The sequence below is a fragment of the Micromys minutus genome (assembly GCF_963924665.1).
Source record: "Micromys minutus genome assembly, chromosome: 8".
In the NCBI taxonomy this organism is placed as follows: Eukaryota; Metazoa; Chordata; class Mammalia; order Rodentia; family Muridae; genus Micromys; species Micromys minutus.
The window spans coordinates 36,108,014-36,131,539 of NC_137977.1; the positions used below are offsets into that span (position 1 = coordinate 36,108,014).

The 23,526-nt window shown below is 35.9% G+C and overlaps 1 protein-coding gene across 3 annotated transcripts in view; it reads left to right on the plus strand.

The window, feature by feature from the left end:
• The window catches only part of DMXL1 (Dmx like 1), a 136,998-nt gene that overhangs the window by 33,267 nt on the left and 80,205 nt on the right, over nt 1-23,526 (plus strand). For all 3 annotated transcript variants that reach the window (XM_080920336.1, XM_080920334.1, XM_080920335.1), the window contains exons 14-19: nt 1,023-1,112; nt 1,191-1,293; nt 7,786-7,905; nt 8,468-8,689; nt 12,736-14,418; nt 15,576-15,683. In XM_080920336.1, coding sequence (XP_080776462.1) covers nt 1,023-1,112; nt 1,191-1,293; nt 7,786-7,905; nt 8,468-8,689; nt 12,736-14,418; nt 15,576-15,683 — 2,326 coding nt within the window. The remainder of the gene's footprint in view (nt 1-1,022; nt 1,113-1,190; nt 1,294-7,785; nt 7,906-8,467; nt 8,690-12,735; nt 14,419-15,575; nt 15,684-23,526) is intronic.

Consider the following 23,526-nt stretch of genomic DNA (forward strand, 5'->3'; position numbering starts at 1 on the left):
ACCAAGAATGGTAAAGAGTGTTAATGTTAGAAACACTGAAAATTTAGATGTCGTTTGAATGTGAGTAGTTAGTATTGGACAGGATTTTGCATGTGAGAAAAAAAGATTTATAATTCTATGTCAGCTTAACGTAAAGTAGAATTGCTATGGTTGAAATAAGGAAGAATGTGGGACTAGCAGATTTGGAAGGATAAGAGAATTTAAGAGCCTTGCTGTGGACATACTCGTTTTGAGATGTCTGTTTGACATGGAAGAGGTTCAATAAAGTGGCCTTTGGGTTTTAGAGGAAAGTGTGACCTGAAGACAGAAAATAAATAGCTGAGTCTAGGCCTGGTGGCACATCCCTTCAATCCTAGCACCCAGGAGGCAAAGACAGGCAGATTTCTGTGATTTTCAAGCCAGCCTAGTCTGCATATTGAATTCTATCCCCAGTCCTACTAACACACACACACACACACACACACACACACACACACACACCTACTTAAAAATTTAAATAGAATGTTATTACAGTAGTGAAACTACCTAATGAGACTATTAAAGAAACTCTTAGTGGATGTTTCTCAGTGAGACAGCATATGTTTGCAAAGTCTTGGGTTCCATTCCCAATACCACAAAATAAATAAGATATTCTGAAAAATTGATGTTTTAAAAGCATTACTTATAGCATATTAAGATGACAGTCTTTCACTTTGATTGATACAAAATATTTTTCTCTTAAGCTTGACCAAATATTGCCCTTTCCCCTTTGTACCTACTGTGAGCTACATTCAGATCATTTCTATCTAATTTCTATTAAGGTAAAATCCTATAAAGTTTATAGTTGAAAGAAACTATACCAGCCTGGTCCACATATCTAGTTCCAGGCCAACCAGAACTACACAGCAAAAGGTGTCTCAATAAATAAATAAAAATAATTTTAAAAAAGAAACTATATACTACTTGAGTTCATGATTTAACTGCGCTTGAAATTTTATTTTTAGGTTTTTTTTGTTAAAGAAAATATCTTTTTTTTTTAACAGAAATATGTTGGTGAAGTATTTAACATCATCAGTCAGCAATCAACAGCCAGACCAGGATGCATTATTGCATTAGATTCTATTACCAAGCTTGTAAGTATTATTTTTCTGCTATTCATAGTTAAGTAAATGACCTGTATGTGAACTTATGTTGGTATTTATTTACCTCAGCATGGCAGAAAAACCCAGTTGCTTCATGTTTTTCAAGAAGACTTCATTTTGAATAACATTGAGAAGAAACGCCTGGGAATAGATAACATTTTATTGGATTCAGGTAAGGAAAAATTTTGATATGATAAGTATTATGCAGTTTATATCATATATAGTTAATAACGAATTAATACACTTTGAGTTGTATTTCAGGTTGACATTTTTATCATAAATACTATCTTTTTCTTTTGTGTATGAATTTATATACTTATTTATATTGTCTAATTAAGTAGCTTAGCCTGGCCTTAAATCCCAGGCTCAGGTATCCTCTTGCCTCAGGCCTTTTCCTGGCTTATCTTTTTACTCTTAACCTTGAAATAGGAAAAACAATGACAAAAACAAAGCAAAAATCAAAAACACCACAAATCAAAGCAATTGACTCTTCCTCGGTTGTATGTTACTTTACTCTTAGTTCTCCCCTGTTGCCTGATCTCCTCCCAAAACTGTTTTGTAACTGGGCTGGTGATTGAGCAAGTTAAGCTAAGGTTGAGCCATACTCCTAGCCCAGTTACATGTTACTTTAAGTACACAGTAGATGGAATCTATTATTACCATGTGAGTGAGGGAGTGAATGCTCTTTACATGGATGTTTTACTGATTTAAATAATGTATATACTTGGTTACAGAAGCCCATAATTTAAATAAATAAATAGTTGAAATAATAATGTCATTAAATAATGTCTTAATCTATATATTTATAAAACATAATACAATTTAACTTTTAATTAAATTTTACCTCCTACCTTTATTGTTAACTTGCATTCAGGAAAACTGAGAAAGTAGAGATAAACTTTTTTTGTGGTCAATCTTATTAATTACAGAGGCGGACAAACTGGGTAATTTTTTCTGAAGACTAAAATTCAAAGTAAGCAGATACACTATGTCAGTCAAGTCAATTATTAAGTCTCAGATAACATTAACTACATTACTCATTTGTTCAAGGTTTTTTCTTACAATTATGTTGTTTCTTCTGTGTTTCCCACTTCTCCTTAGAATTCTAAAAATTCCTTAAAGCTCTGCACTGTAACATTGGTAATTTCTTTCTGTAGTTTCAGTTAATGTTACATGATATTCCCTGAGCTTTCATGAACTATATGAACAGTATACACTTCATTTGGTTTTGTAATTCTGGACCTCATGACCATATGCTAAAATGAGGGAAATGAATGATAAGCTGGCTCAGAGAGTAAATGCTTGTCACATAGCATGAAGGGTCTGAGGTTGATCTCTAGAGCTCATGTTTAAAAAGCTGGACACAGCCATACATTTGTAATACCAGCATTGCAGACAGAACCATGTTAAGTGAGTGACCTTGTGTCAATATACAAAGGAGAGAGTGCTTGTGAAAGAGTTTAGCATAAACCTCTGGCCTCAACCCACTTGCATATACTTGAATAGCCCTCTACCACCCTTCCCTGGAAACTTTTATTAGAGATTGAGAGAAAAACAAACAAACAGAGTAGACATGCTATAAATCTTGTCATCTGATAGGAAGAGGTTGGAGGAAAGTACAAGCCATTTGAAAGTTAGTATCTGAAAAAGCAAGCGTAGCTGCAGTGAAGGCCAAGGACCACATAGCAAGAGTAGGGAACAGCTTAAGGAAAAATGAGAAAGAAGCCCAAAGTGTTGAGGAAAGCATGCCCCAGCTTTGACCAGTATTTGAAGAAAAGAATAGAAAGCCTTGTGAAATGAAGAACACTTTTAATCTCAGCTTCTATGGATCTGAGGCAGCTAGGAGTTTGAGGTCAGCTTGGTTTACTTAATCAGCTCAAGGCCAGTCAAGGCTGTGTAGTGGGATCCTGTCTAAAATAGATGAAAGGAAAGATAGTCAAAAGGAAATTTTCAGCAGAATATATGGCAAAGGAATCACATGATAGATGGTCCTATAAGTGGCTATTTTGTCTACATCCTATTTTTAATAAATATATTAAAACTCAACTTTTTAAGGGAATTTACTCTGCTGTGCAGTAAATTTTGCTATGCTGCTTATGTTTCTAGTATATTCTAAGATTATTTTATTTTGAAGTTTTTTTCCTTTTTTATTGAATATTTATGTATCTATATTTCAGATGTTATCCCCTTTTGTCTGTCTCTCATTCTCCGCCCCCATACACCTTGCTTCCATGAAGATGCTCTCACTCCCAAACACCCACTCCCACCTCATCGCCCTGGCATTCCCCTACACTGGGAAAACGAGCTTTCACATGACCAAAACCTTCTCCTTCTATTAGTTTCACTGCTTGAAAAATTGTTTTCCAGCCTTTCATTCTGAGATAGTGTCTGTGTTTGTCACTAAGGTGTGTTACTTGTATGCAGCAAAATGCTGGGTCCTCTTTATATGTCCAGTCTGTTAGTCTATGTCTTTTTATTGGGGAATTGAGTCCATTTACATTAAGAGATATTAAGGAATTGTTGCTTCCTGTTTGGTTTTTTGTTGGTTTTGTTGTTAGAGGTGTTTGTGTGCCTATCTTCTTTTGGGTTTGTTGCAAGAATATTACTTTCTTGCTTTTCTTAGGGTGTAATTTCCCTCCTTGTTTGGAGTTTTCCATCTGTTAACCTTTGTAGGGCTGGATTTGTGGACAGATACTGTGTAAATTTGATCTTGTCATGGAATATCTTGGTTTCTCCATCTATGGTAATTGAGAGTTTTGCTGGATATAGTAGCCTGGGCTGGCATTTGTATTCTCTTATGACATCTGCCCAGGATCTTGTGGCCTTTAGAGTTTCTGTTGAGAAGTCAGGTGTAATTCTGATCGGTCTGCCCTGGCATGTTACTTGACCTTTTTCTTTTACTGCTTTTAAAATTCTTGGGTTTTTTTTGTTTGTTTGTTTGTTTGTTTTGATTTGTTTTTATTTTTTGTTTTGTTTTTTTGTGCATTTGGTGTTTTGATTATTATGTGACAGGAGGAATTTATTTTCTGGTCCAGTCTATTTGAGTTCTGTAGGCTTCTTTAATGTTCATGGGCAGCTCTCTTTTTAGGTTAGGGAAGTTTTCTTCTAAAATTTTGTTGAAGATATTTATTACCCCTTTAAGTTGGGAATCTTCACTCTTTTCTATACCTATTATCTTTAGGTTTGGTCTTCTCATTGTGGTCTGGATTTCCTGGCTGTCTTGGGTTAGGAGCTTTTTACTTTTTGGATTTTTTTTTTTTTTGACTATTTTATCAATGTTTTCTATGTTGTCTTCTGCACCTGAGATTCTCTCTACAATCTCTAGTATTCTGATTGTGATGCTTGCATATATAATTCCTGGCCTCTTTCATAGGTTTTTTATCCCCAGGGTTGTCTCCCTTTGGTTTTTTTGTTTTGTTTTGTTTGTTTGTTTGTTTCTATTTCCATTTTTAGGTCCTGGATGGTTTTGTTTAATTCCTTCATATGTTTGGTTGTGCTTTTCTGTATTTATTTAAGGGAGTTGTTATTTGTGTGCTTCTTAAAAAGTCCTTTTATCTTCATGAGATAGGATTTTAAAATCAAATCTTGCTTTTCCAGTGAGTTGGGATATCCAGTACTTGCTGTGGTGGGAAAATTGGGTTCTGGTGATGCCATATTTTCTTGGTTTCTGTGGCTTAGATTCTTGCATTTGCCTCTTGCCATCTTTTCATGTTGGTGTTGTTCTTGATGTCTCTGACTGTAGCTTGTCCCTCCTGTGAGCCTGAGAGCCTGTGACCTTAGGAGTGACAATGCTCCTGGGAGAGAAGCTCTCAATGCACAGGTTTTGGGTCTGGAGAGCTCTGGGACTGCCTTAGCTCTGGGTACAGATGGAGAACAGAAGGGTCCTGTCCTAGGCAGCCCCACAATTCCCACACCCCATGTGTGCTTCTGGCGAGCTTCTCTTTGGATAGTCAGTGGAGAGAAAGTGGGTCTCACTTGTGGGAGGAGTGAGAGCATGCTTGTGCTCTCTGTGGGCCTAATTTTTCTCTTTAAAACCAAATATATGATCTAGTATTTCTTAAAATACTCAAGGAATTCTTACTGAATATACATTTTAAAAAAAGAATTACTATTCCACAAAATAGAATCCGATGGAACACTACCTAAATCATTTTTTGAGGCTACAATAACCCTCGTTCCTAAACCACACAGAGACCCTACAAGGAAAGAGAACTTCAGACCAATCTTATTTATGAACATTGATGCAAAAATACTCAACAAAATCCTTGCAAACCCAATCCAAAAACACATCAAAACAATCATTCACCATGATCAAGTCGGCTTCATCCCTGGGTTGCAGGGATGGTTTAATATATGGAAATCCATCAATGTAATCCACCATATAAACAAACTCAAGGATAAAAACCACATGGTCATCTCACTAGATGCTGAGAAAGCATTTGACAAAATTCAACACCCCTTCATATTAAAAGTCTTGGAAAGAACAGGAATCCAAGGCCCATACCTAAACGTAATAAAAGCAATATACAGCAAACCAACAGGCAACATCAAACTTAACGGTGGGAAACTTGAAGCAGTCCCACTAAAATCAGGGACTCGACAAGGCTGCCCACTCTCCCCCTACCTATTCAACATAGTATTGGAAGTCCTGGCTGGAGCAATTAGACAGCAAAAGGAAATCAAAGGGATACTAATTGGAAAGGAAGAAGTAAAAACATCACTATTTGCACATGACATGATAGCGGGTGATCAGAGTGCTCGTTCTGCACTCAAAGTCCTCCGGCTGGGAATAGCCTGATGCCGGGTTACTGGTTCTCTGAACCAAGCTGGGCGGGGAGGGGGGCACACTTTCCGCACCCTCAGCAGAGATCTCTGTGCACCTTGGCTAGTCGGAATGCCTTCTCACCAGACCATTTCCCTGATCTCCTCTGTTCCTGGTGGCGGGTGATCTGAGTGCCTGTTCTACGCTCAATGTCCTCTGTCTGGGAATAGCCTGATGCTGGGTTACTGGTTCCCTGAACCAAGCTGAGGCAGGGGGTGGGGTGGGGTGAGTGAAGGGGGTGCACTTTCCACATGCTAGGCAGAGATCTCTCTGCAGAGATCTCTCTGCACCCAGGCTACTCAGAACGCCTTCTTACTAGGCCTGTGTCCCTGGATCTCCTCTGTTCCTGGTGGCAGATGATCTCACCTTTTTTTTTTTTTTTTTTCCATAGCTACATGTATCCTCTCCGTGTTTGGTACATTATAGTATGACATAGATACGGCTATCTTTTCTGGTCTTTTTTTTTTTTCCTGTGTTTCTTTTGTGTCTGGAAGGTCTTCTCCTTAGATTGGGAAAATTTCTATAGTTTTTATTCATGCCTTTTGCACTTAATTCTTCTCTTGTGTTTCAGTATTGTGTATGTATGCCATTTCATGGAGCTCTAGAGTTTTTGCATGTTGGATTCATACATTTGTCTGAAGGATCTAATTCCTCCATTTTGTGTTTTTACCATGATAATGTATCTTCACATGATCATTTCTGTTGGTAACGTTTTTCATTGAAGTTCTTATTGACCCATTGTTTTTTTATTTCCATCATGTTTTTAATTTGGGTTCTTCTCAGTTTTTTATGTCTTTATTAAATTCTATTTTTGTATCTCCTATTAACTTCATTATTTCATGCAGTTGTGTTCTCTTATATAGTATTTAAGTCCTTGACTTGTTTTACCCTATTAATAAACATCATTTTGAATTCTGCAATGGAATTGTATGTAAATCATATTAATCAGGGGTCATTTATTTGCAATTCATAATTTTTGGACGAGGCCAGTTGTCTTGGTTCTTTGTGTTACTTGTGGTTTGCTTTGGGATCTGCCCTTCTGGGATTAGATTGTTGGTTAAGATTTTCTGATGTTTCTATTTTTTTTTTAATTGGGTTTTTCTTTCAGTGTTTGCAATGTTGAGGAGAATGTGATAATTTCAGGAATATGCACAGTCATTTCAGCAACTTTTGTGCTATTTACACCATCTAGTATGAACCAAGAAGTTTTCTTTTTTTTTTTTTTTTTTTTTTGGTCTGTGCATGTATATGCATGCATGCTTGTGTAAATGCAGGTGTGGATATGCCAGGCTGCATGCATGTGGAGTTCAAACATAACTGTGGTTATTCAGTTCCTATGTTCCCTCTTGTTTTGTTTTGCTGATGTATTACATATGTTAGGCTAATGGGAATCTGAGCTCCTGGGCAAATCTCCGATCTCAGTAAAGGAGAACTGAGATTATAGATGTTTGCTAGCACATCCTGTCCTCAGGCTTGTATGACAAGCACAAGTTCTAGACTAGCTAGGACTACCCAGTGAGGTTGGTTTGTCTGTCTCGCTCAGTGAGTATGTGCATGATATCTCACTGTGGACTGTTCCGTAGTAATGACTGTAGTAGGAATTTTAAGGTAAAAGTGATTAAAGTTAATATTTAAAATTTAAACCTTTAAAATTAAATTTACAATAGCATATATATATATAGTTAAAATTTCAAATTAATGTAAATTCATGTGGTAATAACCCATTCTATAATATTGCTTTGCATCTAAAAATTTCTTTCTATAAAAATAATTTTAACTTCATATATTAAGTATACCATCTCATTTACCTGTCTTGATGAAAAATATTCATAATATCAACAGGCAGTTCAAGGAATGGATTTTCTGAAAAGTTCTACCTGGTAGTGATAGAGTGTACTCAAGACAACCGTTCACTGTTACGCATGTGGAATTTACACTTAAAGTCGATTCCTGTGTCACTGGGTAAGTTGACTTTGTTTTTTGTTTATTCAGAGAGAACTGTATTTCAACAAAGTATACATACCCAAGTAGAAAAATTTAGGTTTTTTTTTTTTAAGGAAATTCATTTTACTTCATTACATAGTTCATGCGATCCTACATATATTTAACTGAAAAACAATTTTACAAACCATATGTATTCTTATGAGTAATATTAATGTTATGTATTAACTATACAAAGTAATAGGTTTATTATTACCTTTTCGTGTATGTGTATAGTTACTTGACCATAGCCTTCCTGTCCCCCTTCTTCTTCCTCCTCCTATTAGTTTTTTTCTTGAATCTGTCTTCCAATTTTTTTCTAGACCGGGTTTTGAAACAATTTTTATATATTGGTGATAATTCTAGTATATTTAGAATACCAAAATTAAAACACTGTTTTGTTTTCTTTCTGTAAATAGTCATCAATGTGTCTACAATGTCATCTTTTATATTTCAGCTATTTATTTAAAAGTAGCAGTTACAGTACTTATTTGTAAAGGATTCCCTCCCAGGTTTTAGTTTTGTTTTTTGTTTTGTTTAACAGATGAAAGAATAGACACAAAAATATCAGAAGCTTGTTGGCTACCAGAAGAACATTATTCCTCTTCTCCAGAGAAGAATCTATCTCCATTTTCACAGAAATTCCAGGCATGCAGAGCTAATCTTCAGAGTACCAGCAAGTTGTCTCTTTTTTCTGAAATGGTATACAGCAAAGAGTTGGATTTGCCAGAAGGAGTTGAGATAATAAGTGTTAAGCCTTCAGCAGGTTTGTAATATTTGCCAAAAGAGACTAATCCAAATTTATACACCTTAAATGCTTACCAGTGCTTTAGAAAGTAAATCCTATACCTCACTCTGAAGTACATACAAAGCAGTATGTACTTAGACTATACATTGAAGACTTAATATGTTTTTAGGTTATGTGACATTTGTCAGCCAACTCTTTTCTCACTGCTTTGAGTAAATACCTGAAGAAGCAACCTAAGAAAGGTTTATTTGGCTCACAGTTCCAAGGTATAGACTGTCATGGCAGGAACTTGAACTGTCTGGTCATTGGAAACAGAGAGCTGTACATGGATGTTCGTGCTCACCTCAGTTTCCTCTGTTATGTACTTTTCTATTGCTGTGATAAAATATCATTGACCAAGGCAGCTTATCATGGGAAGCATTTAATTAGGCTTAAAATTTTAGAGAATTAAGAGTTTATCATGGCAAGGTGGCAGGGCAGTAGGGCCGCAAGCAGCAGCTTGCCTGGAGCAGCAACTAAGAATTTATAACTTGAAAAGCAGGAAACAGAGCACACTGGGACGGCCCAAGTTGTAGAAAACCATACAGCCTCACCTTCTGTGATGCTTCCTCCAACACAGCCACTCCTCCTAGTCCTTACCAAACAGTTCTACCAACTGGGAACCAAGAATTCAAGTATTGGAACTTTCATGTGCCATTCTCATTCAAACTACCACACTCTCTTGTTCAGTCTAAGAACTAGCCCATGGAATTGTTTTGCCAAGTTTAGAATGGGTTCTCCTACTTCCACTAACAGAACCTAAAAACTCCTTCAGAAATTTGCCTAGACTTTTGTTTCCATGGTGACTCTAAATCCCTGCAAGTTGTCAAAACTATCACATTAGACAATGTAAAAGTTTATAGCTGGTAACAAACTATACCACATTTGACAGCTATTTTAGTATTAGGTTTTTGGAGCAATGTGCTGAGATGAACAGAACAAGGTTCCTGAATCATCATCTTTATTCTGAGGCATCATTGAGATTGTATTTTAAGAATGCCATCTTCAGACCTGGAGCAGCAGCATCCTGTGAACTTGTTAAAAATAAAGTTACTGATTTATGCACAGTGGCTTAGTGCCCAGTGATCTTATCTAGTAAGCCTTTCAGGTATTTGACCTATGTGTCTCTATAATACAAAACAAAATTTAATTTTGGACTGTTTCAAAAACTGGAGTATCTCAAAGTGGTCTTTAATTCTTCAACTCATTCTTTTTATTCAGCCTTCCAAGTGCATGGAATATAGTCACTCCAAACTCTATTCTTATACTCCCATTTATTAAATAATCATATTCTTATGAAAGCGTGACATTTCATCATAAACACTAGGTTAGAGACCAGCACGTCTGATGTAAGCAACAAGTACTGCAGTGATTTTTGTGTTTATCAAGGGCCACAACCTTAAAAGAATGATTCTTTGTCTTTCAGAAACTTGGTCAATTATCTATAGCTCCTCAATAAGGAGTAGTACCTATACCAAAATTCTGCCTTTTTTGATTTTGTACAAGTAACCACAGATGCTTTTGTTCATGGGGGTGATAGTCAAGTCATATCCAGAAGATAGTATTTCACAAAGTTCCCCCTCCTTCAGGTGACTCTTATATTCTTTCTGCCTTCAGTGATGGTCCAAGAGCTGAGATGAAGGGATTTGATATCAGTATATTATTTAGGGTTGGACCAATTGTACATCTTTCCATTGACTGTTCCCACTGCCAAAGGTGTCTCTGATCAAGGTTCAGAGTGGCCTAGGTGTTATAGATATAAACAAAGATTTAATCGAATGACCACCTAATAAAATAATAATCACAGACACTGCCCATTGTCTTTTGACTAGGATTATTGTACCAGACATGAAATTTCTTCCTTTGTAGCAGGCTTCAAATCCTATCAGTAAGGATTGAGTGACCTTCCAATGGTTGTGCAAGCTCATCACCATAGAGGAAGTTCCTGGTTAGTTTTAGATCAATTCCTCTATATCCAAAGCCAATGTTTACAGTGTCTTTAGCAATAGAGACACCATTTAGTTGTGGTTGTTGGTAATCAAGAGCAATATCATGTACTGTTTTGTAAACTTCTAAACTGGCCTTTCTGACCAGTAACTAAGAGGGATGTGTACCATACCTTGCACTGTCATTTTTATTTAATAGACTGTATTCTGGGACTGACATTGCTCTCATATGTAGGATAATTGCATTTGATCTCTTTTAAGTTGACTTTTACAATTAGCTTACTAACTGATGTGTTTCATGCCCAGCTTTTTACATGGGCTTTAGATACTTAACCTCAGATTCTTGTACCTGTGCTTCAGGCACTGAATCCCCTGAACCATCTATCTCCCCAGCCCAGTTACCTACATTTTCCAAATAAATTTGGTGTTATGTAGTTATAACCATTTGTCTACTGTTGAATATATTTGATTTTATACAGTAAAGAGTTGTAATAGAGATCTTACATATCAACCAAAGCCTGAAGTCATTATTAGTATCCCCTTAAATTAAATTTAAGTGTGATAAAGTATTAAGTTTTCTTAGGACTAAATTAGTGCTATAAATGTACTTCAATATTATAAGACTTTGGGATATAAAAATAAATATTTAGAAGACAGCTTAATGTTATGTCAGGCTACCAAAATAATAACTTCCAGTTCTCCACTAGGGACTGTAATCACCATCACCATGTGGTTTTGATGTGGTTTTTCAGTACGTGTAAGAACAGTCTCTACTTCTAGTGATTAGTGTTCAGTGTAGACCCATGGGTACAGCAAGTACTGGTAAATGGTAGATCAGTGGTCAAACCTAAGAAATATGTTTATTCTCTCCCCTCTAAAACTCAGGGGAATTGCAAAAGAGGAGTACTATAAAGCCAGCAGATAGTAAGAAAGACTATGAAATGTCATTCTTCTGGGCAAGACAAATTTATGGTGATTGTAGGTGCATGCACAGTGTCTGTATATAAATGAGTCTGTCATCAAGTCAAGCACTGATGGAGGATGGACTCAGGGATCCCAGCCTCTCATTGCTGAACTGTTTGCTATTGATTTAGAAAGAGGGGAAGCCATTGCCTTCAAGGGTAGTTCTAATCCACTAGTGACACAGATGGTCTTCTTTAAGCTAGATGGGTCACAAAACTGAAAGTTGTGAGCCTAGGAAAGACACTAGGGAGAGTGAATGGAGAGTGGGTGGCAGAGATGGAAGGAGGCAAGAGAAGGCGAGGAGGGAGAAAATTAGAGTGTACAAGCATACAATTTGTCAAAAAAATAATTAAGAAAAAAGAAAAAAAACTGTAAAGTGACAAATGACAATTTCTGAATCAGGATAGTAACCAGGTTTTAATGAATTTACTTGTAAAATATTTAATATGGATTGTCATGGTCTTTAACCTACAAAATGCAAGAACTGAAGTAAATTTTCTAAATTCTCTTCTAGGTTTTGGTGACTTTTTCCCCCCTAGTATACCTCTATATTTCTCTGTCTCTCTGTCTCTGTCTCTCTGTCTCTCTGTCTCTCTGTCTCTCTCTCTCTCTCTCTCTCTCTCTCTCTCTCTCTCTGTGTGTGTGTGTGTGTGTGTGTGTGTGAGTCTGAGTCTGTTTGTGTTTAAACTATATGTTATGACAACTTAAGGAAGTTGGTTCTTTTCTTCTATCATGTCTATTCTTAGAATTAAACTGAAGTTGTCAGGCTTGACAGCCAGTATTCTTACTCACTGCATCATTTTACCAGCCCTGTAGTATATAGCTTATTGGTATCATTAAAAGCCTGATTGTTAGCATCTCATGTTTTTAACAACTTTCCAGAAAAACAGCTCAGACTTTTAGTACATAGAAAATATAAGTAAACCAGGCAGAAGTGGCACATGACTTTAATCCCAGCAACTGGGAGACAAAAGTAGTTGGGTCTCAAACTGGTCTACAGAGTGAGTTCCAGGATAATCAGTGTTATACACAGAAACCCTATCTCAGCAAACAAAAAACAAATTAAAAAAAAAAAAAGTAATGCCAGAATTTTTTAATGGTTCATTTTCTTTCTAGGACACCTGAGTTCATCTTCCATATATCCTGTTTGCAGTGCCCCTTACTTATTGGCAACTTCATGCTCAGATGATAAAGTAAGATTTTGGCAATGCAGAGTAACAAATGGAGAATCAGCTACATCAAAAGATGGAAAAATAGATGTTGTATATGTTTGGGAAGAATGGCCATTACTCATTGAAGACGGACTTCAGAGCAATAGTGGTATAACTGTGCCTGGTAGGCCTGTAGAAGTAAGCTGTGCACATACAAATCGTTTAGCAGTAGCTTATAAACAGCCCACTTGTAATAGTAGATCTCAGGAATTTGTGATGTCTGTAAGTATCTTTGAATGTGAGTCTACAGGAGGTTCATGTTGGATCCTGGAGCAGACAATTCATTTAGATGACTTAAATACAGTGTTGGATTCGGGCATTAGTATTGATAGCAATTTAGTGGCTTATAATAAACAGGAGACATATTTAGTCAGTAAAGAAAGTATTACATCAAACACAAAACATTTGGTTCACTTAGATTGGATGTCTAGAGAAGATGGTTCTCATATCTTAACTGTAGGAATCGGCTCAAAACTTTTTATGTATGGACCCATGGCTGGAAAGGTACAGGAACAGACTGTGAAGGAGAACCAGGCTTTTCCTCTCTGGGACAGTACTAAAGTTGTACCTCTTTCTAAATTTGTACTATTACGAAGTGTGGACTTAGTTTCTTCTGTAGAAGGTGCTCCACCTTTTCCTGTTTCTTTATCATGGGTCCGGGATGGTATCCTTGTGGTAGGAATGGATTGTGAAATGCATGTATATTCCCAATGGCAACCATCTTATAAACAAGATCCTGTTATATTGGATTCATACAATGGAAGCACTCCATCTATACTAAGTTTAATAAAACAAAGTAACTCATCAAGTTCTGGGCTACATCCTCCAAAGAAAACTCTTACTCGATCCATGACCAGTCTTGCACAGAAAATCTGTGGAAAAAAAAGTACATTTGACCCTTCAGTGGATATGGAAGATTCTGGTCTTTTTGAAGCAGCTCATGTACTTTCTCCAACTTTACCTCAGTACCATCCCTTGCAGCTTTTGGAACTCATGGATCTTGGCAAAGTCCGGAGAGCCAAGGCCATCTTGTCACATCTTGTCAAATGCATTGCTGGGGAAGTTGTGGCTCTGAATGAAACTGAATCAAACCATGAGCGCCGCCTTCGATCTCTCACCATCAGTGCTAGTGGAAGCACCACCAGAGACCCCCAGGCATTCAACAAAGCTGAAAATAGAGACTACACAGAGATAGATTCTGTCCCTCCACTTCCTTTATATGCCTTACTTGCAGCAGATGATGACAGCTATTACTCATCTTTGGAAAAGACAAAAAATAAAAGTTCCTTAAAGAAATCAGAACAGTTATCAAAAGAAAGTTATGATGAGCTTTTTCAAACTTCAGGTCTAATGTCTGATAATCACATGTTAGAGACAGATGAAGAAAACACACAGCCCAGAGTTATTGACCTTTCACAATACAGTCCAACTTACTTTGGTCCTGAGCATGCTCAGGTTCTTTCTGGCCATTTACTTCATTCTAGTTTACCAGGGCTCACCAGGATGGAACAGATGTCTTTGATGGCCTTAGCAGATACAATTGCAACTACAAGCACTGATATTGGAGAAAGTAGAGACAGAAGTCAAGGTAAAAGTAAATTCTGTACTAGATGGGAAAAATGATTATTTTACTTATTTTTGTAGAGCATGATACTGTTTTTTACAACAGTTTTAACACTGATTACTGTTTACTCTGTAAATTTTAATACTATGAGGAAATACACAGACTTATAACAGTCTTCATTAATAATGATCTGCTAGCTGCAAAATATCCAGCTGAATTCCTATGAGTTTAGCAGAAGTACAGATTTTTAAATAGCAGAATTTAAGTATTTCTGTTTTTTTCCTTCTGTGGGAATAACCCACTGTGAAAATTTCCAGTGTGATTCAGGACTTTTCAAAAATTATTATTGTTATGTTCTCCTATCTAGAATAACATATAATCACAGCAAAATTAGATCTTTTCATCACCTAGAAAACATTTTTTTAAAATTTAAGACATAAACAAATTTAAATGGAAATTTTTCATTATATCTCAAAATTTGAAATTAATAAGTCTATTATTTTAAACTAGTTATTGGTTAGTAGTATTTGCAATTGAACTAAGCTTGGCAAAAAATAAGCATCCAGTTTGACACAAAAGCTTAAAAGTTTTTAAGAAAAATTAGTTTATACTTTTGAGGGCATTAGTAGTAGTTACTAATTTTATGTGAGTGTGTTAAGGGTAATTTAATATGTTTAATACGAACATTGTTATTTTAATTATTTAAAATAAAACTCTGAATTCCATTTCTTACTGTTAGTATAAAATTATTTTCTCCAGTGTTACAGCTGAATCCTGGGATGCAGATAATATTTGCATGTAGTAAATAAAACTATAATATAGCACAGAAAACATAAACTTCTTAAAATATAAGATTCAGATCCAAGGAGGCCAGATTATAAAGAATGTTGATAGACTTTAAATCAGTTCATTCTCATCTATCTTTAACTATTTACCCATGCTATTTTTCCTATAAAAATTATTTAGTGAAAAGAAATATTAGAAAATATTTTAGAGTAGCAAACTTTTTGCCAGTTTAAGAATGTTTTGTTCTTTTATGCAGGATTTGTGATATATGCTGATTTTACACATTTTTAGTATTTTATGCTTATAAAATTATTTTTTAATATTGTTTTTGCTTACAAACATCTTTGTTTTATTTTTAAAGCACAAATAAAAATCAACATTTTTTCTGGCCATAGGTGGAGAAACTTTGGACGAGTGCGGATTAAAATTTCTTTTGGCTGTTCGACTCCATACCTTTCTTACAACTTCCCTTCCAGCCTACCGAGCTCAACTCCTTCACCAAGGTGATTTTGATAATCTAGATTTACACTTTCTACAGATTTTGAAGTATTTGAACATGTTTTCTGCATACTTACTAGTAATTCATATTTTTATCATTAATGTCTTTGGATCATTTATTGACTTTTTTACCTAATACATTTTTTTCTCTCATAATATATCCTGATTCCATTTTCTCCTCCTCTATTATTTTCGTTTTCTCCCCACTGCCCTCCCATCTGGATCTATTCCTTTCTTTCTCTCAGTAAACAGAAACAGTCCTCTAAGGGGATGATATAGTACAATACAATATAAAAGATAAGACAAACCCAAGAGAAGGAAAGTGTAAGAAATTGTACAAGAAGAAGATATAGCTGCAGAGACCCACTCATTTACATGCTCAGAAATCTCATAAAAACACTAAACTGAAAGCCATAATACATAACTGAAGGACTTAAAATAAAAGTGAAAAAATATAAAAATTTGTACAAAAAAAAAAAAAAGAACAGAAAAGAATATTAAGGCCCCAACATGACACTGAGAGACACAGAACCTCCAAAGATGTAATTTAGTTCATTTTATGTTGAACATCTACTGCCACACATGCAGCCTACCATCAAGAACGGTTTGTTTTCCTAGTGAGACTCCTTTGGGGGATACTAGATTTTTATTTGCAAGTGTTTATTGATTGGAGATTGCTTCTGGTTTAGGGATGGGGCCATGTGTCCTCTTTTCCTTTCAGCTCTAGGACCCAATCTAGTGCAAACCTTTGCAAGCTCTGTGCATGCTGCCTCTGGTTCTGTGAGTTCATATGTGTGTTGATCTTGTTAATTTAGAGGGCTTTGTTTTTTATCCTCCAACCCTTCTGGCTCATACCCTTTTTCTTTCTCCTCTTCACCAGGGTACCGGAGCCCCAAGAGTTTGATAGAGACACCTGGTTTAGACCTGAGTTGTTTTTAGGTCTCATATTCAGCATAATGACAGACTGTGGGCATCTGTGTTTTATCTGCTGCTGGAGGAAGTTTCTCGGATAAACTGATCAAGACACTTACCTAGAGCAGAATGTCATTAGAAGTCATTTTATTGCTACATTCTTTTAGTAAAATATTAGTATTTGGTTTCATCCTAGATCTCCATGTTATCTAATCTCAGGTTCTTGGTCACCTAATCAGTGTTTGGTATGAGTTTCATTTCATGGAGTAAGGAGGGCCTTAAGTCAAATCTGATATTGCTTAGTTACTCCTGCAGTGTTTTGTACTAGCATATCTTGGAGACCAGACAACATATAAAAGGCCTTGGGTTTGGTTGGTGGTTGCATTTCTTCTTTGGTAGATTGCTTTTCTATTCTAAGGACACTACTCTATAGGGATGAATGTTCTAGTTAAGTACTAGTTTAACTTTTCCATGTTCAATGGTTATGCAGGTGTTATCTTCTGCAGTGCCATCTGTTTGTTGAGAGCAGCTTATAGTCTTGGCATTGGTATGGGTTTGGAGATTCCCCTTTGGCTAACAACCCAATTGGATATAGCCTCTTCCCATTACTGGAAGTTTAATTTTGTGACAAGAGATATCCAGTTGAGACTCTGTCTCTTCCATTATTTGATTTCATTTAGGTTGTACTACTTAATGCCACATTTTCCTTTTGAGGGTAATTACCTGTTTTTCTTGAAGAGCTTTCAGATGTGCTGCTAAGTTACTAGTATGAGATCTCTCCAAATTTTTAGATTGGAACATTGTGCTGTGAACTTACCTCTTAGAACCATTATTTTGTCCCATAAATTTGGGTATGTTGTGTGTTCATTTTTATTCAATTCTAGAACGTCTTTGGTTCTTTTTCTTAAGTTCTGTCTTGATACATTTTTCATTTAGTAGTGAGTTGTTCATTTTTCATGAGTTTGTAAGTTCTCTGTTGTTTTTGATATCTACCTTGGTGGAGGTAAGATAGAATGCAGAGTATTTCAGTTTTCTTGTATTTGTTGACATTTTCTTTGTGTTGACATTTTCTTTGAGTATATTGTTAATTTTGTAGAAAGTTCCATGAGATGTTGATTGGAAGGTGTATTGTTAGTGTTTGGATAAAATGTGTAAAAATTCTTTTGGTCCATTTGGTCTATAATATCAGTTAGCTCCAGCATTTCTGTTTGATTTTTGCCTGGATGACCTGTCTATTGGCAAGAGTGAGATTGAAACCTCCTGTCAGTATGCGAGAGTTGGTATATGATTTAAACTGTATCTTTTATAAATTTGGGTACCCTTGTGTTCAGTCATTAGTGTTAAGAATTGCAGTGTCCTTTTGGTAGGCTTTTCCTTTGACTATTGTAGTGACTCTGTATCTCTTCTGATTAGTTTTGATTTGAAGTCTCTTTTGTTAGGTATTAAAATGGCTATGCCAGCTTGCTTCTGATGTCCCTTTGCTTGGAATATATTTTTTTATCCTTTTATCCTGAGACGATGTTTGTCCTTGATGTTAAGGTGCATTTTTTTGGATTTAAAAGGGTAGATACTATTATTGTATTCATTCTGTTGTGTGGTTTTATTGGGGAGTTGAGACTACTGACATTGAGAGAAACAAATGACCACTGTTTGTTGATACCTGTTGTGATGATGATAATGGTGGTAGTGGTTTGTAGTGTTTATTTCTCCCATTTTTGTTGTGCTAGTCTGGGATAGACTATTATGGTTTCCTGGGTTTGGTTACTCATTAGCTTGGAGTTTTCCTTCTAGTGCCTTCTGTAAGAATGGATTTCTAGAGAGATACTGCTTAAATATTGGTTTTTCTCATGGATGTCTTATTTTTACCATTTATTGTGTTTGATAGTTTCCTGGGCATAGTAATCTGGGTTGGTATCTGTGGTCCCTTAAGAGTCTGCAGCATATCTTTCAGTCCCTTCTGGCTTTTAGACTCTCCATTGTGAAGTCAGGTGCAATTCTAGTAGGTCTACCTTTATATGTTACTTGGTCCTTTTCCCTTGAAGCTTTTAATTTTTGTTGCTGTTGTTGTTGTTCTGAATGCTTAGTGTTTGATTATTATACTCTGAAGGAATTTCTTTTCTGGTTCAGTCTATTTGATGTTCTGTGTGCTTCTTGACTCTTAATAGGTATCTCTACTAATTGGGGAAATTTTCTTTTATGATTTTGTTGATAATATTTTCTGTGTCTTTGACCTGGATTTCTTTTCTTTCCTCTATTGCTATTAATTTTAATTGGTCTTTCCACAGTGTGCCATATATTCCAGATGTTTTGTGCTAGAATTTTAATTTTTACTTTTTTTTAGATTCAACATTTTTTTTAATTGATGTACCTATTTCTTCTATTGTATATTCAATGCCTAATGTTTTCTATTCCACCTCTTGCCTGTGAGGTTCCTGTTGAATTCCTAAATGTTTTTTCCTGATTTCCCTCAGTTTGGGTTTTATTGATTCAGTTTTTACTTCCAGGTCTTGGTTTGTTTGTGTTTTCATAGATGTCCTTAAGGATCTTTATGCATTTCCTCTGTAAGAACCTTTATTATATGAACGAAGGCTAGTTTTATGTCTTTATCTTCTGTTTCAGCTGTGTTGCAGCTCCCAGTGCCTATTGTGGTGGCTTACTGTGCTCATGTGCAGATTTTTTTTTCTCCTTGTTACTGTTTTTGTGCTTAGTGTCTAGGCATTAGGGTCTTAGATAATTGAAATTCCAGATGTTGATATGTGTCTTAGGTGAGTGTATGTTTTGGTCCTAGGTTTCTGCTGCCCTCTCTAGAAGTATTTCTTTAAACCTTAAAGATATTTAGCTGAATATGTTTTTCTAGGTTGGTAGTGAATTTTCCTCTCAACACTAAACATTTCATTCTGTTCTTTTAATAGTGTCATTAAGAACAAATAAATCCTTTACTTGCTCTTCCTATGAATAAGGCTGTTTAATGTGTGTGTATATGTGGGGGGTCTTTGTAATTTGACTGTTTATGTATAGGCATATTCGATGTTGGTAGCAGTTAACATTCAGAATTACAGGTTGTGTTTGGCCTACTTTGTGCTCTACGAATGTCCTTGGTTTTCATTAATTTCAGAATGGTTCCAGACACTTGAAAAAATTGTTCTTTTTTTCTTTCTGCAGGTAGCTTGACTATACTTAAAAACAAACCCACAATTCTTCATACTCTTACGGTTTCAGAAGTTGACTGTTTTGAGCCTACTGATGACTTCATTCATTGAATTCTTTTTGAATTATTGATGATTTATGGGCTAGGTGTACCAAACTCTGAGAAGGTGCTATACTATTTATTTATTTATTTATTTATTTATTTATTTATTTATTTTTCTAAGGAGGACTGAGGTTTACACATTTTGGGAGGTTTTTTTTTTTTTTTGATTGTTTGTTTTGTTTTGTTTTTTGTTTTTGTTTTTGTTTTTTGAGCTTCATATAGCCTGCCAGTTGTTTCTGGGGTATTCAGAGCTTTCTGGGGCTAATATCCAATTATCAGTGACTGCATATTATGTCTGTTCTTTTGTGATTGGGTTACCTCACTCAGGATGATACTCTCTAGATGTATCTATTTTCCTAAGAATTTCATAAAGTCATTGTTTCTAATAGCTGAGTAGTACTCCATTGTGTAAATATACCACAATTTTTGTATCCATTCATCTACTAAAGGGCATCTGGGTTCTTTCCAGCTTCTGGCTATTATGAAAAAGGTTACTATGAACATGGTGGAGCATGTTTCCTTATTGTATGTTGGAGCATCTCAGGGCCATATGCCCAGAAGTGGAATAACTGGGTCTTCAGGTATTACTGTGTCCAATTTTCTGAGGAACCAGCAGACTGATTTCCTGAGTAGTTGTACCAGCTTACAGCCCCACCAACAGTGGAGGAGTGTTCCTCTTTTCTTCCCAACCTCTCCAGCATGTGCTGTCATCTGAGTTTTTGATCTTAGCCATTCTGACTGGTGTGAGGTGGAATCTCAGAGTTGTTTTGATTTGCATTTCCCTGATGGCTAAGGATGACCAGCACTTCCTCAGATGTTTCTCGGCCATTCGGTGTTTCTCAATTGAGAATTCTTTGTTCAGATCTGTACCCCATTTTTAAATAGGGTTGTTTGACTCTCTGGCATCTAACTTCTTGAGTTCTTTGGATATATTGGATATTAGACCTCTATCAGATGTGGGATTGGTAAAGATCTTTTCCCAATCTGTTGGCTGCTGTTTTGTTTTCTTGACAGTGTCCTTAGCCTTACAGAAACTTTGCAATCTCATTAAGTCCCATTTGTCAATCTTTGACCTTAGAGCACGAGCCATTGGTGTTCTGTTCAGGAAATTTTCTCCTGTGCCTATGTGTTCTAAGGTTTTCCCTACTTTCTCATCTAATAGTTTCAGTGTACCTGGTTTAATGTGGAGATCTTTGATCCACTTGCACTTGAGCTTTGTACAAGGAGATAAGGAAGGGTCTATTTTCATTCTTCGGCATGCTGAGTGCCATTTAAGCCAACACCATTTGTTGAAGAGGCTGTCCTATTTTCATTGAATATTTTCAGCTCCTTTGTCAAAAATCAAGTGATCATATGTGTGAGGGTTCATTTCTGGATCTTCTATTATCTCTGTACCAGTACCATGTGGTTTTTAACACAATTGCCTTGTAATATGGCTTGAGGTCAGGGATGGTGATTCTCGAAGATGTTTTCCTGTTGTTGAGGATGGATTTCGATATTCTAGGATTTTTGTTATTTCAGATGAATTTACAAATTGCTCTTTCCAACTCTATGAAGAATTGATTGGAATTTTGATGGGGGTTCCATTGAATCTGTAGATTGCTTTTGGTAAGATGGCCATTTTTACAATGTTGGTCCTTCCAATCCATGAGCATGGGAGATCTTTCCATCTTCTTAGATGTTCTTCAATTTTTTTCTTCAGATATTTGAAGTTCTTGTCATACAGGTCCTTCACCTGCTTAGTTAGAGTCGCACCAAGGTATTCCATATTTTTTGTGACTATTGTGAAGGGTATCTTCTCCTTAATTTCTTTCTCCACATGTTTGTCCTTTGAGTATAGGAAGGCTACTGATTTGTTTGAGTTAAGTTTATATCCAGACACTTTGCTCAAGTTGTTTATCAGCTGTAAAAGTTCTCTGGTGGAATTTTTCGGGTCACTTAAGTATACTATCTTGTCATCTGCAAATAGTGATATTTTGACTTCTTCCTTTCCAATTTGTATCCTTTTGATTTCCTTTTGCTGTCTAATTGCTACAGCCAGGACTTATAGTACTATGTTGAATAGTTAGGGGGAGAGTGGGCAGCTTTGTCTAGTTCCTGATTTTAGTGAGATTGCTTCAAGTTCCTCACAGTTAAGTTTGATGTTGCCTGTTGGTTTGCTGTATATTGCTTTTATTATGTTTAAGTGTGCGCCTTGTATTCCTGTTCTTTCTAAGACTTTTAACATGAAGGGGTGTTGAATTTTGTCAAATGCTTTCTCAGCATTTAGTGAGATGACCATGTGGTTTTTTTCTTTGAGATTGTTTATATGGTGTATTACATTGGTGAATTTTTGTATATTAAATCATCCCTGCATTCCAAGGATGAAGCCTACTTAATCATGGTGAATGATCATTTTGATGTTTTCTTGGACTCGGTTTGCAAGAATTTTGTTGAATATTTTTGCATCAGTGTTCATAAGGGAGATTTGTCTGAGGTTCTCTTTCCTTGTAGGGTGTTTGTATGGTTTAGGAACAAGGGTTATTGTGGCTTCGAAGAATGAGTTGGGTAGTGTTCCATCTGACTCTATTTAGTGGAATAGTTTGGGAGTATTGGTATTAGGTCGTCAATAAATGTCTGATAGGATTCTGTACTGAACCCATCTATCTGGTCCTGGGCTTTTTTTTTGGTTGGGAGGCTTTTGATGACTGCTTCTATTTCTTTAGGTATTATGGGATTATTTAGATGGTTCACCTGGTCCTGGTTTAACTTTTGTATCTGATATCTGTCTAGGAATTTTTCCAGTTTTGTTGAATATAGACTTTTGTAGTAGAATATGATGATTTCTTGAATTTCCTCAGTTTCAGTTGCTATGTCTCCACTTTCTGATTTTGTTACTTTGGGTACTCTCTCTTTGCCCTTGTTAGTCTGGCTAAGGGTTTATCAATCTTGTTAATTTTCTCAAAGAACCAGCTCTTGGTTTTGTTGATTCTTTGAATGGTTCTTTTTGTTTCTATTTGGTCAATTTCTGCTCTGAGTTTGATTATTTTTTGCTGCCTATTTTTTTTGGGTGTATCTGCATCCTTTTGTTCTAGAGCTTTCAGCTGTGCTGTCAAGTTGCTAATGTATGTTTTCTCCAGTTTCTTATTGGAGGCACTCAGAGATACGAGTTTTCCTCTTAGTACTGCTTTCATTGCATCCCATAGGTTTGAGTATTTCATATTTTCATTTTCATTGAATTCTAGAAAATCCTTAATTTCTTTCTTTATTTCTTCTTTCACCATGCTATTGTTGAGTATTGTTCAGCTTCCATGTGTATATGGGCTTTTTGTTGTTTTTGTTGTTATTAAAGACTCGCCTTAGTCCATGGTGATCTGATAGGATGCATGGGAGTATTTCAATCTTCTTATATCTATTGAGTCTTTTTTTATATCTATATGGTCAGTTTTGGAGAAGGTGCTGTGGGGTTCTGAGAAGAAGGTGTATTCTTTTGTTTTAGGGTGAAATGTTCTGTTGATGTCTATTAATTTCAATTGTTTCATAACTTTTGCTAGTCCTTGTTCAGTTTCTGCTTCAATGATATGTCCATTGATTAGAGTGGGGTGTTGAAGTCTCCCACTATTATTGTGTGTGGTGCAATGTATATTTTGAATTTTAGTAGTGTTTTTTTTATGAATACAGATGCTCTTGTATTTTGAGCGTATATG